Source organism: Dama dama, chromosome 18, assembly GCF_033118175.1.
Source record: "Dama dama isolate Ldn47 chromosome 18, ASM3311817v1, whole genome shotgun sequence".
Taxonomy (NCBI): Eukaryota; Metazoa; Chordata; class Mammalia; order Artiodactyla; family Cervidae; genus Dama; species Dama dama.
The window spans coordinates 82,789,639-82,804,642 of NC_083698.1; the positions used below are offsets into that span (position 1 = coordinate 82,789,639).

Sequence of the window (15,004 nt, forward strand, 5' to 3'; positions counted from 1 at the left end):
CTAGGTGGTAGGTAACTAGGGCATAGGACAGATGATGAACAATAAAAGACTTCAGGTTTTCCACTCTCTGTTGGAATAAATGAGAAAGTCTCCTTGCCTGGTGATGCAGGAAGAGGGGGTAAACGTGCCCAGAGCTGAGCGAACAGCTTATGCAAGGCTGAGAAGACAATGTGAGCAGAATGGATATTGCAGGGGGTGGGGTCTATCTAATGAGTTGTGGAAACTGAAAGGCAGGCTGAGAAGGAGACCCCAGATGGAGGAATGTGTAAATCATATCTTGCAGGCAATGGAGGAGAAGCTAACTGATAGTCCTTGAGCAGTAGTAGAACAACATAATCCACATTCGTAGGAGATTAGAAGATTGAGTGAATTAAGCAAGCAAACACTTGTGCTAATGGAGTATATACCTGAAATGGCTTATCTGATTCTCTAAAAGGGAAGAGAGTCTTTCCTTTATTTCCTCAAATCTCTCTTTTTCTTCCACTGAAACAGTTCCAATTCCATCAGGCCTGAAAAGAAAGTAGAATCAGTAATTTTAGTGATAGAAAATGAATATATTTTATATTTTTCTATTTCCCTGAAAAATCCAAATAATAAAGGAAAATGCACATGGGTTCACAGTATACATAAATCTTATGTCTACAGTGAAATTTTATTGGAGGTGTTTGCAGTCATTTGCTCCATATTTTGACCTGGAATGAATGGAAGGGATTTATTCTCTTTTAGAGAGCCTTCAAGGCAAAGGATAACAATAAATAGTTTTCAGATCCAGAAAACAATAACTAGTCCTTGAGAATGGCAATGAAAAGTGTTTTATAGTGATACCATAAACAGTTGACCAATTAAATATCATGAATGGAATTATAAAGAATATACTGAACGTAAGCTAAAATGTCTTAACTGCTTCTCTTCCAAATAAAATTTGAGCTAATATGAAATTAGAGATTTAATTTTAATTGCTGTAAGGAAAAGACATTTTGGATATGTGTAGTGGTTTATTGCTCTATTTTTTTTGTTTAAATATAAATTAAATATAAATATTTGAATGAAAACACACAGGGAAGAAAGTCTACCTATGTTTCAAGATTTTTGTGCTTAACCAAATATGCTTATGAAATTAAGGTGATGACTGAACAGAAGTATTCTTTTACTAAGAGATTAGAATTGAAAATATAAAATATATCTAATATCATGGATTCAGAATTTACTCTGTATCAGTTTAAGTATCTGGTAGTATAGCACTCATCTAAAATTTTCAATATGTGAATTTAACTGTCTTTGTTAAAAACAGAGAAAAAGATACAGGACTTTTGCATTAACTTTACATATTTATACAGTTCAACAAAATGAATCTTTTACATTTGTTAGCACCAATCATTCCTTGTCCAATTAACTTATTTTTTTAAGATTATATTTTAATTCCCAAAGACTTATCATTTGAACTTATTTTTAATGTTTATGTACAAAATAGGTAGAAGTGAGGATTATGAAAAAAAGGATATTAAAAATAACTTTCCCAACAAGATTTGTGTTTGCTGTTCCAACTGTGTTTTACAAAAAGATCTATACATTTTTGATACTTATAAACTAGTCAAGTAGGATAAAAGCAATTAATTCTAAAATTATACCTGAATCAGACTGACTTAAAGACCTTCTATTCATATCAGAAAAAAAGCTATCATTAAAGTCTGAGAATTTCTTTCTAAAACAGAGTAAATAATTTATTATTTCAGAAAGTTGTATCCTGCTTGAACTTATGCTTTGAAAATATTATCTACAATTATATTTCATTCTGATCCATCAAAATGCAGTTTGAAAGTTAACTGCAAAAAAAAAAAAAAAAAAAACCCAAAAAACTAATGGCAAAATATTGGTCTTTCAAAATTTTTAAGAAAGAAAAAAGTCTGATTTTAAATTCTGGAGCAATGAACTATGAGCTAACCCCAATGGTTTATAATAATTTAACAATGGATTTTTTCACATGCTACTTTGCAGTTACTACCTATCAAGGAAATAACAGCACAAAACCCAGACTATAACCCAAGAATGACTATTACCAATGATCACAGAAGTTGAACTGGAGAGTTTTATCTATATAATTCACTAATTTGGGAATTTGGGTAAATGAAAACTGTTAACTACATTATGTTATTATTAATACAGAGCATAAAAACCCATACCACCAAGTTGTAGGTGGTTATTTCACTAAATACACCTATGCGAACTTGATGAAAAAGAGCAAAGCCCTTATCTTTTTTGTTCTGATGACTGACACAGCCCTTGAGCTGGCTCTCTGACAGATGCCACGTGATTATATTTGAGTGAATTTTACTGTTTGTTTCAACTATCCAAGGAGACTAATCCACAGTGACAGTGTATGTCGTCAGGTGATACGAAACTTCACTGGGGCACACTGCCGACCTGCCTGAATGGAACCAGGGGTTGTGAGAAAAGTTAGTCAGGGGGATGTCACTTGTGTCACCTTCACTGAGATACAGACTGTTATTCATACTGAAGGTCTGTCATTTTACTGAGTTTATTACTAAATTAGGTACACATCTGACAGGTTAAATAAATTCTATATTTTGGACCTACTCTTATTCACATGTCCTTATTTTAGTGTATATGTCAGTGAGTGAAAGTCACTCAGTGATGTCCATCTCTTTGCGATCCCATGGATTGTAGCCTGCCAGAATCCTCTGTCCATGGAATTCTCCGGGCAAAAATATTGGAGTGGGTAGCCATTCCCTTCTCCAGGGGAATCTTCCCAACCCAGGGATCAAACCCAGGTCTCCCACATTGCAAGTGGATTCTTTACCATCTGAGCCACCAGGGAAGCCCAAGAATGCTGGAGTGGGTAACCTATCCCTTCTCCAGGGGATCTTCCCCACCCAGGGATCAAACTGGGGTCTTCTGCACTGCAAGTGGATTCTTTACCATCTGAGCTACAAGTGAAGACCCAATATACCAGACTATGTATACACCAATATACCAGACTATGTACTAAATATCAGGTGTATGAAGTGGCCTTCTATATCTAAAATGAGGCTAAATGGCAACATTGCTGTAGTCAAGCCTCAAAGTAACAGCTCCTTCTAAAATTATTCTTCCCAGGAAATGCAAATACTTCTGTGTCATTAATATCTTGTCATGACTGCTATTAAAACAAACACAGTAATTATCAACTCACTGGGTATTGCGCTGTTTTATATGTATAGTAACATAGATTGAACACAGTAATCTTTTCTCTAGTCCCCCAGAGAGGAGGCTACTGAGGCTCACGGAGGTTAGGTGACTTCCTTAAGGTCACACAGCTTGTAAGGACAGGAGCCTGGACTTGAATCTAGGTCTCTTGCATTCCAAATCCAGGGCTTTTAGTGCCCATGAATTATAGTCTTTCCTCTATTTTTTTTTTTTTTTTCTGCATCATGAGGCATGTGGGATCTTAGTTCCTTACCCAGGGATCGAAATTGTGCTTCCCGCAACAGAAGCATGGAGTCTTAACCACTGGACTTCCAGGGAAGTCCTTCCTCTATGTTTAAAAAGAAAATACAGAGCAATAAAAGAAACCCCTAATAAAAAATGGAATCTATATTTGAGAAGCAACAATGGTGGAACTCATTCTCAGTTTCAGTTTCAGTTCAGTCGCTCAGTCGTGTCCGACTCTTTGCGACCCCATGAACCGCAGGACGCCAGGCCTCCCTGTCCATCACCAACTCCTGGAGTTCACCCAAACTCATATCCATTGAGTCTGTGATGCCATCCAACCATCTCATCCTCTGTTGTCCCCTTCTCCTCCTGCCCTCAATCTTTCCCAGCATCAGGGTCTTTTCCAATGAGTCACCTCTTTGCATCAGGTGGCCGAAGTATTACAGTTTCAGTTTCAGCATCAGTCCTTCCAATGAACACCCAGGACCGATCTCCTTTAGGATGGACTGGTTGGATCTCCTCACAGTCCAAGGGACTCTCAAGAGTCTTCTCCAACACCACAGTTCAAAGGCATCAATTCTTCGGCACTCAGCTTTCTTTATAGTCCAACTCTCACATCCATACATGACCACTGGAAAAACCATAGCCTTGACCAGACGGACCTTTGACTAGATGGACCTTTGTTGGCAAAGTAATATCTCTGCTTTTCAATATGTTGTCTAGGTTGGTCATAACTTTCCTTCAAAGGAGCAAGTGTCTTTTAATTTCATGGCTGCAATCACCACCTGCAGTGATTTTGGAGCCCCCCAAAATAAAGTCTGACACTGTATCCACTGTTTCCCCATCTATTTGCCATGAAGTGATGGGACTGGATGCCATGATCTTAGTTTTCTGAAAGTTGAGCTTTAAGCCAACTTCTTCACTCTCCTCTTTCACTTTCATCAAGAAGCTCTTTAGTTCTTCTTCACTTTCTGCCATAAGGGTGGTGTCATCTGCATATCTGAGGTTATTGATATTTCTCCCGGCAGTCTTGATTCTAGCTTGTGCTTCCTCCAGCCAAGCGTTTCTCATGATGTACTCTGCATATAAGTTAAATAAGCAGGGTGACAATATACAGCCTTGATGTACTCCTTTTCCTATTTGGAACTAGTCTGTTGTTCCATGTCCAGTTCTAACTGTTGCTTCCTGACCTACATTTAGGTTTCTCAAGAGGTGGGTCAGGTGGTCTGGTATTCCCATCTATTTCAGAATTTTGCAGTTTATTGTGATCCACACAGTCAAAGGCTTTGGCATAATCAATAAAGCAGAAATAGATGTTTTTCTGGAACTCTCTTGCTTTTTCGATGATTCATCGGATGTCACGCTTATTTACATCACACATTTTCTGTTACTTGTATAAGGCAGAGAGCTTAAATATCAATACAATTTAAAATACCTACTATCAAATCAGTAATTCAGTTAAAAGAGACCTTAACAAAAGGAAATCCTAAAATTTGCTCTTTCATACATTATAACCTAGGTACTCACAGAAGCCTTCAGAGAGATTCAAACCAGTCATATTTATGAACATTTACCTAGTAGACTCAGGGTAAGGGGAGATTTAAAATACAGTAGTTTTACAAGCTCAGTTTATAAATTAATTTGTCAGCTACATATTGAAAACATATTCAGAACTGACTACCCTGACCACTTCTGCTGCCCCCCTTGGTGCTGTCATTCATCACAGGCTCTCCCCGCAGTGTGACTACAGTGAACACCGTCTCTCTCTTTCAGTCTTTTCTTTATCTGATTGGCTGCACACTACTTGAGCCATCTTCAAGCAGGAGTCATATCCCTGCAGAGGTCACACTCACTGTAAAAGCCAAAAGCCCACTCTGCTCTTCTCTGTCTGCTCAAGACAAGCCCGTTCTCTGCAGCCACGCCGGCCTCCCCACCAGTTTCCAAACACAGGAAGCGCGCTGCGCCTCATGGCCTTTCAGGGGACGCTTCCACCGGCCCGGAGCCTTTCCCTAGGCACACGCGTGGCTTCCTCACTTCCTTCACTCTCATCTCTAGTGACATGACTCAGGATTAACGAGGTCATCTCTAACCACCCGCTGGGAGAGTGTCATCTCCCATTTCCACAGGCCTCTTTATTGTTTGCCGTTGTATATTAGATGACTCATGTCATCTAACATGTTCTATACTTGTCTCCACTGCGCTATACTACTAGTGCCCTGAACAGTAGCTGGCATCTGATTAACATTCAATATATAAATGCTAAAAATATGAATTGGTGTGATGTAGAATAGAAAATATCAGTTATGTAGGATTATAAGAATTCATGAATTAATAATATCATATATATTATTATTACTTATTAGTATTAATATGGCGTGCACTATTTGGAAAAAGATCAGTACATTGATCTTCACTTATAATGCACTATTAGGTAAAATAGGAAATTTTTGAAAAGCAAACAGTAGCAGGAATTATAGTCAAGAATTCTGGGTCAAAAGATCTCTAACAAAAGTTACTGTGCATTTATACTAAGCAGAAAATTTTTAGTGTTTACCTAAACACTATTATTAGTAAAGTGAAGTGCTTTAAATCTTAGAAGAGATTATTTTTTTCCTGAGATAATAAAAGTAAAAATAACATTGCCTCTTTGACATTGATAATAATGATGTTAAAATGTGGTTATTTAAAATTCTAACAAAGATGACTAGTTTTCTAATTCGAATGTTAACTGGGGTTTAACTCTTTGCTTAATATATTAAAGTGGTTCCAATGAGAGGGAAGGGTATGTTCATGTACCAAGAATTAATACATATTTTCATTTTCTCCTGCGGCCTGTAGTTACTGAAGTTACACATGATTTTAATAAAAATAGAGTGTTAGGAGAAATAAGTTTAAGATATGAATAAATTATAAAGCATAGTTCAATAGTAGATATACTTTTTAAAATATAAGATACTGTCAAATGAATTATGACATAGAACTTCCTTCTGGTATTACATTAAAAGCAACTGAACGCCACAAGCAGTTGTGTCTGTTAATTATTACCTGAAAGATTCTTAAAAAACAATCGCGTAACAGAACTTTCTGCCATTCATTCATGCTTAGTAGACTGATCTTACATCTGTCTATGGGTCATATTCTGTTTTCACAGAAGCCGTTACGTGTGCACATGTGCATGCCTGTGTGTACACACACACACACAGAATCCCTTTTCTGAAGGGCAGATTCATCCAAAAAATAGATCCTATATAATATTAAGGCCTGTAAAATCAATTTCACTCAATTCCTTCATGAACTAAGGGATTTTATAATTTGTACTATCCATCAATCTGGCACATTAAGCATTTTAAAGTAAACAGAACCCTTTCTGTATATGTGACATCTTGTCATGATTACCAATTCCTTCCATAAAGAGCGCAACATAAACTCTAAGTGAGGTGGTGGTTTAGTCACTAAGTCCTCCCTGTCTCTTGCGACCCCATGGACTGTAGCCCACCAGGCTCCTCTGTCCATGGGATTTCCCAGGCAAGAACAGTGGAGTGAACTGCCATTTTGTTCACCAGGGATCTTCCCAATCCAGGGATTGAACCAGGGTCTCCTGAATTACAGGCAGTCTCCTGCATCGCAGGCAGATTCTTAACTGATTGAGCCAAGGTCTAAAGTGAGGCAGATGCTCTGAAAAGAAAACTGAAGAACAAGAGGGATGCACAGTATTACCCATCCATTTTCTATAATCTTTGGTGGCTTTTGGGGTAGTTCAGGTAATAAATTAGTTTCCATGAAGGGAAAGGATCATTCCACCGTATTTCAAGAAAGATCTGAGAGGAAAAGAGTACAGAACTGGGTTGCAGAGTTGTATTTGAGCAGAAGAGAAAATATCACGGAGGGGACCTGCCTAAATGTTCAGGCATGGACTAATCTGGTAGCTTCCCTTCCCTTGACAGGACAGCAGACAGTTTATATGTTTTGTAGCCCTTTTCTCAGTATCATACAACATTTCAGAGGCCTGTAAGACCAATACAGACTAATTCTGGCATTTTAATATCCATTACATCTGCACAAATTTGAGTAAAGATGATTTACCAGCTACCACCGTATTTTAAGGAGCAACGGTTCTGTGACAAACCCCAACAAGAAGGGTGAAACAGCCCATGTATTTTGTTTTTGAATACCACAAATCATGAGAACTTGTTGGAGGTTCTGAGTGCAACCGTGAGGTCTGAGGTGGTTGACAGTAAAGGAATTGGTTTAATTTGCTGTACTGGTGCATCCTGGAATTACTCAATCATGGGATCTTCCCACAATTACCACTTAAAAAACACCATTTGGGGATGAGGAGCATTTGTGCTATTATTCAATGAAAACCATAACATTTCTATGATTATTTTCTTTTTATAATTTTTTTAAAATGTATTTTTGGCGGTGCTGGCTCTTTGTTGCTGCACTGGGGCTTTCTCTAGTTGCAAGGAGCGGGGGCCACTCTCTGGTTGTGGTGCTCAGGCTTCTCACTGCAGTGGCTCCTCTTGTTGCAGAAAAAGGGCTCTAAGGCACATGGGCTTCAGTAGTTGTGGCGTGTGGCCTCAATATTGCCGAGCCCTGGCTCTAGAGCACAGACTCGACAGCTGAGGCACATGGGCTTAGCTGCTCCAAGGCATGTGGCATCTTCCCAGACCAGGGATTGAACCCATGTCTCCTGCATTGGCAGATGGATTCTTTATTGAGCCACAAGGTCAGGCCTATGGTTATTTCCTTAAGCACTTTCATCATCAGGACAGTGTCTAGATACTTAAAGGATAAATGTGCCCTTTGCTTTATAATCTCTAGCAGTGGGCATACCACCTGCAACAGAGTGCTTGGGAAATCTGTGGGTTGAATAAATACACCAGGAATTAATACTGCAGAGAAAAGTCTGGTAAACTGATGAGATTTCCTTTCCCCTCCTCACACACCCCTTCCCTCCCCAACTCCTAAGGGAAGTCTGCTTATCCTGGCAGTTTGGTGGCTTGTGGTAAAAGATATTTTACAAGTAACGAGTAGGCAAATGACAAAGTTCATGGTGCTTCTGGGTTTCTTACTGGCTGCTTTTCACCTGGCCTCTCTGATGAGGGATATATGACATCCTGGCTTCCACCAGAGAGAGTGAGAAGGGGAGAGACACCTGGAGGGTGGTCTTTCTGAATTGTCAATTCCGCCTGCAGCACAGCAGGTAAAAGTCACTTTGTACTTCGTGTATTTCCCACCAATATCCATTTGTGAACAGAATGAAAAAAACGAGAAAGGCACAGTGCGAGAATGAGAAATGGTGGAAGCTGAGGGAGAAAACAGTAACCTCTCATTTTTGTTCTCTAACCTATAATACCTCCTATTGTTTCAAACAAAAGGATATATCATTTAGACGGTCATACAATACATAATCAGTGTTCTTTCACTTCCCCTGAAATTTTAAATATCTAGAAGCAGATATTAATTCTACACCTATACATTCACTGAAATAGAAGAAACCAATTTTATAGGTGCAAATATCTTGGAAATGAAATTTAAAAATCATATTCTCTTTTTCCAAACCCACCTCCATCCTAATCCTTTCCATATGTGAATTTCCAACTGTATGCTATTTTCTTTGGAGGTTTTAGATACTTCTACAAAAAGAGCAGGAATTTGACACTACGAAGACATGCAATTTTGTGACTTAGTTTTTGTGGTAAAGTAGTGATAGACAGACAGGTAAAGGATAGCTATCAAGTATTTCATAACTGGCCTCTCCTAGAACCAAACTAAAATCATTATTGCACACAATTCTTGAGTTAAAGAAAAATAAAATATTGAGAGGATTTTAAAATAAAAATAAAGAGAATTAAGGTTAACAGTGTTCTCTGATATAAGTATGATATCTAATCAAAATCTAATATTATTTTCAAAAATAACTTTTGAAAATATTAAAGAACTATACATACATCATAATTTAGGAGGAGAATTCAGAAAAACACAAAGACAAAAATTTTTGTAACTGCCCCAATCAGAAACAACTGGTAATGCCACTTTGTAAATATAACCCAGTCTTCTTTCTATAAATCTATACATATACTGCACATTCTGATGTATAATTTGATTGTTTTAATGAAGTATAAACATTTTCTCACATCATTTAAATGTCCTAAGATATGCTTTTTAATGGAAGTATGGTGTTTCATTATATGGATATACCACAATCTATTTATCCAATATTCCATTAGTAGAAGTTTAGACTTTTTCCATTTTTTTGACCATAAATACTGCTGCAATAACCAATCTTACACTACACATTTTTAACCTCTGACTGTTTCCTTGGGATAAATTCCTGAAAGTACATTGCTGAGTTAAATGGTGCTATGGATCAAAATGCATTTCCCTAAAAATTCATAAGCTGTAGTCCCAACCCTCAATATTACTGTATTTGGAGACAGGTCTTTCAGGTAGTACTCAAGGTGGAATGCGGAGAAAGCAATGGCACCCCACTCCAGTACTCTCGCCTGGAAAATCCCATGGACGGAGGAGCCTGGTGGGCTGCAGTCCATGGGATCGCTAAGAGTCAGACACGATTGAGCGACTTCCCCTTCACTTTTCACTTTCATGCATTGGAGAAGGAAATGGCAACCCACTGCAGTGTTCTTGCCTGGAGAATCCCAGGGACGGGGGAGCCTGGTGGGCTTCTGTCTATGGGGTCGCACAGAGTCGGACACGACTGAAGCGACTTAGCAGCAGCAGCAGCAAGGTGGAATGAGGTCTTAGGGCTGGGACACAAATCTTATTGGAGTGGTTGCTTTGTTAAAGAGGAAGAGTGAGTCTTTTTCTCTCTCTCTTCTGTAAGAACACAGAGAGAAGGCAATCATCTGCAAATTAGGAGGAGGGTCCTCCTCAGAACCCAAGTACACTGGCATCCTGAACTCAGACTTCTAGTCTCTGGAACTGTTAGAAAATGCATTTCTGTTCTTTAAGCCACATAGTCTATGATATTTGTCATGGTAGCCTGAGTTAGGACAAATAAGATGACATTTGCAGGCATTTGATATATATTGCAAAACTGCTTCTTAAGAAAGCACTTATCAGCTTACATTCTGACCCATAGCACATGAAATGATTAATTTCCCTCTAACCTTATCAACTGTGGTCTTTTATCATTTGTTATAATCACTTTCAATTTTATATATAAAAGGGTATTTCATTGTTTTAAGTCATTGATTTCTATGCAGCAAAACGACACAATATTGCTGGTTATATGGGGTCTTTCCAAAGGCCATAAAATTCACTGCAACTGATTCATTAAGAACACTTACTTGTGAGCTGTATTTATGAAGTGTCCCAACATGTCACCTATAAAATCTGTAAATACATGGTCCAATGTCATTCATTTAACTTACTCAATGAATATTTACTGAGTACCGGCCAGGTCCTAGGGTCAAAATATAAACCTAACAGAAATGTCTCCTGCCTTAGTAGAGTTTATAATAGGGAAAGGCATAAAACAGAAAAATCAGACAGTAAGTGTACCTCACATTAAGAAGGACATAAACACAAAGCTCTGGTGTAATTTGAATCTTAGGTAAGAATGTAGTTTGGGAACGATATTTAAGCAGAGATGCAATGGATGAGCAGCAGTTAATCAGGTGCTGCTTTAAGCAGAAGGATTAGGGAGAGGGTCTCAGGAGGTTCTCCTTAGAGATATTCAAATATTTTTCTCAAAATGCAAGTTTTATCACATAATTTTTGCTCCTAGTAGGCTGACACGATACTCCAAAAATCCTTCTTCATTGCAAAGCACCTAAACACTGAATAAATTACAACAGGTATACGGTGAAGTGTTATGTTATACTTACAAGAAAGTAAAACATTCTCATAAGGGCAGGAAAATAAAAAATGAACTAGGAGCAGAAACTGAAGGGGAATATGAACACCAGAGCTACCTTAGAGGCAAATGTCAATTTCAAGGAGGTCTACGGCTATGTTCAGGGCTTCCCTGATAGCTCAGATGGTAAAGAATCTGCCTGAAATGCAGGAGATTCCTGTTTGGTTCCCGGGTAGGGAATATCCACTGAAGAAGGGATAAGCTACCCACTCCAGTATTCTTGGGCTTCCCTTGTGGCTCAGCTGGTAAAGAATCTGCCTGCAATGTGGGAGACCTGGGTTCGATCCCTGGGTTGGGAAGATCCCCTGGAGAAGGGAAAGGCTATCAACTCCAGTATTCTGACTTGGAGAATTCCATGGACTATATAGTCCAAGAGGTCACAAAGAGTTGGACACAACTGAGCGACTTTCACTTTCATGGCTATGTTTAAGGGGATGGATGCGCCATGAGTCAGAGACCATCTCTAGGGGCTGCTGAACCTGAGATGCCTGCAAAAAATGGGACACTTGAATGGGCTATACCATCAGTCAAAGGATAGGCTAGAAAATAAATATCCTTGCAAAGGAGAGCAAACAAGGAAATCAGTCTGTTTCTACCACATCTATAGGCTGAATAAAAAGAGTCATTCCTCTGTGGGAGAAGGCGAGGGTGGGATGTTTCGAGAGAACAGCATGTATATTATCTATAGTGAAACAGATCACCAGCCCAGGTGGGATGCCTGAGACAAGTGCTCGGGCCTAGTGAACTGGGAAGACCCAGAGGAATCGGGTGGAGAGGGAGGTGGGAGGGGGGATCAGGATGAGGAATACATGTAACTCCATGGCTGATTCATGTCAATGTATGACAAAACCCACTGCAATGTTGTGAAGTAATTAGCCTCCAACTAATAAAAATAAATGGAAAAAAAAAAAGAGTCATTCCTGAGAATATGCACCACACGCCTGACTTCATAAATGGGGTACCACCCATGCAATTGAGGCATCTCTAAGATGGAAAATAAGAGAACTCCTGTAGCACCTCCTATCACTAAGCGAAAACAAGAGCAAGTCCTTTTGGGAAGAAAGCATTCTCAACCTGGGCCTTGAATTAGAATTTCCTCAGATTAATCCAAGAATATGTGCTTACTACAAAAACTGTTAGCAGAATAGGCAAACAGTGACCATGGCAAAAACATCAGCAGAAACAATAGATAAACACATCTAGAAAAGGGAAGTTCACAATTAATGAGTAGATCAAAAGGCAGGTGTCATAGCTTATTGAGAAATGTCGAAGAAGAGTAAGGGTCAGCAAACTACAGCCCACACCTGTCTTTGTGAATAAAATTTGTACAGAACACAAGCCACACTCATTCATTTACATACGGTCCATTGACTCCTTTTGCTCTACAGGAAGAGTAAAGTAACTGTGACAGACACCATATTCCCCATAAAGTCCAAAATATTTCCTATGTTTACAATCTGGCCCTTTATGGAAAAAAATTGCTGAGTTCTGAGCTAGAAGATAGAACTAAAAATATTACACAGAATGAAGCTAGAGAAATAAGTAGATAGAATATTTATTAGACATATTTAGAGATATAGAAGGTAAAGTGCCTAATACATGGTTAATTGGCATTTAAGAGAGAGCAAGTTTAGAGGGGAGACAATACTTAAAAGAGATTACAATATTCCAGAACTGCTGACAAGCGTGGATCTTCATATCCCAATCAAGGTAAAATTCCACAAGAAATTTATACCTACCCAATATCAGGGCATGTGGATCAGAAATCCACAAAAATCCCAAACAGAATTCTTTAAAAAGAAATCCATATGTAGACATACAATAGTTAATCTACAAAACATAAAAAACAAAATAATCTTAAAAGTCTTAAGTTAAATTCCCCTTATAAAAATGGTAATGAAGCCTACTTAACAAAGGAAGCCAGAAGATAATGGAGTGCTACCTTCAAAGTTTGGAGAGAAAATAACAAAGTAGAATGTAGAACAAGCAAAATTTTCTTTCAAAAATGTCAATGAAACAAAGATAACTCCAAATAAAAATTCGTGATCTATAGATATTCTATTTTAAGAATATACTTTGGGAAGAATGTAATTTCTAAATTGAAGCAAGTATTGAGTATAAAATAATAAAAACAATAAAAATAATGTCTAATGCTTAAGAGTGGAAAACAAGTAAGGATACAATTAAACTACTAGACAGCATAAGTGTGTTAAGTCACACATAAACATTCTAAGGCCTCTGCACTCTCCACTCTCCAGAATGAGAGGAAATTTGCTGCTTAGTGTAAGATTTAAAATTTTAGCAATATACAAGGTAAAATCTCAAATGGTGAAAATTGTAAATGAGGAGGAAAAAAAAATCAGAAAATAACCTGTATGAAACAAAAAGGAGGCAAGAAACAGAAAGCTTAGAAACATGAGCCAAAAAGAGTCTCAAATAAAATGGTAGAAATGCATTTACTTATATCGATACATCTGGCAATTGTAAATGAACTAAAATGATTACAAATAGAAAATATTATACTGGATAATTAAATCAGAATCTAGTTTGCTATTTATAAGACATAAGAGTACAGCCGTGTCAATATGACACTAAAAGAATAAACATATATCAGACAAATGCCAAAAGAAGGCTACGCTAATAACCATCTAAAAAAACTTTAACATAAAATGCATTATTAATTATGAAAAGGGTCACTAAATCATGAGAATAATTGCCATCTGCCAGAAGATTTAATAATTTTTAAACCTGAAAGTACCTAATAAACAGCCTCAAATTACAAAGCAGAAATTGGTAGAAGCAGAGGAAGAAACCCCGACTGCAGTGGCAGCTTTCCATTGACCTTGGTTATAACCTCACAGATCAAGTAGGCAAAAAATCAGTAAGAGTTTGGAAGATTTGAACCACACAACTCCTGCTTGCCCCACCAAGCTACACAATATACATATTTTTCAAGCAAGATGAAACATTTATAATATTTAACACATAATTGGCTATAAAGGAGTCTCTAGTTATGAAGAATCAATATCACATGGATTACATTCTCTGAACACAAAGAAATTAAGTTAGAAATCAATTTTCAAGAATCTAACCAAAAGAGATTCACTTTTGTAGAAATTCTAAAATACACTTATAAATAACTCTGTGTCTAAGAAGAAATTAAAATGGAAAGTTAGAATTACCTACAATGAATCTTAATCAGATACATTATCAAAATGCATATACGTAACAAAAGCAGTATTTAGTGGAAATTGAACCTTAGAAAAAGAAGAAAAGATGACTATTAAAGAGTTAAATTTAGGAATTTAATGAGTTAATTTAGGAAGGTAGAAAAAAAGAATCCAAGAAAGTAGAAGGAAGGAATAATAAACTTAAAGACAAAATTTAATGAAATGGTTGACTATAGAAGGGAGCACGCAGGGGAACTTTTAGGGTGACAGAACTGGCACTAGGGGAGTGAATATATGACTCAATGGATCTGTCAAAACTGACAGAACTGTAAGAGCCATACAGCAAAAGAGTGACTTGACTTTATATAAGTGTAAAGAGAAAAAAAAAAAGTTCTATATCAACTAGGATGCTGAGGGACCCTAGGATGGAATGCATATTGTGCAAGTGACTCTAACTGTATTATATGACAGAACCTCACTAGAGAGAGGGAGGGAGGAAAGGAAGTGTCATATTGAACCTTGG

At 37.6% G+C, this 15,004-nt stretch overlaps 1 protein-coding gene across 7 annotated transcripts in view; it reads right to left on the reverse strand.

Moving 5' to 3' along the window:
- The window catches only part of CADPS2 (calcium dependent secretion activator 2), a 555,077-nt gene that overhangs the window by 140,229 nt on the left and 399,844 nt on the right, over window positions 1-15,004 (reverse strand). For all 7 annotated transcript variants that reach the window (XM_061165698.1, XM_061165697.1, XM_061165696.1 and 4 more), the window contains exon 14: window positions 408-509. In XM_061165698.1, coding sequence (XP_061021681.1) covers window positions 408-509 — 102 coding nt within the window. The remainder of the gene's footprint in view (window positions 1-407; window positions 510-15,004) is intronic.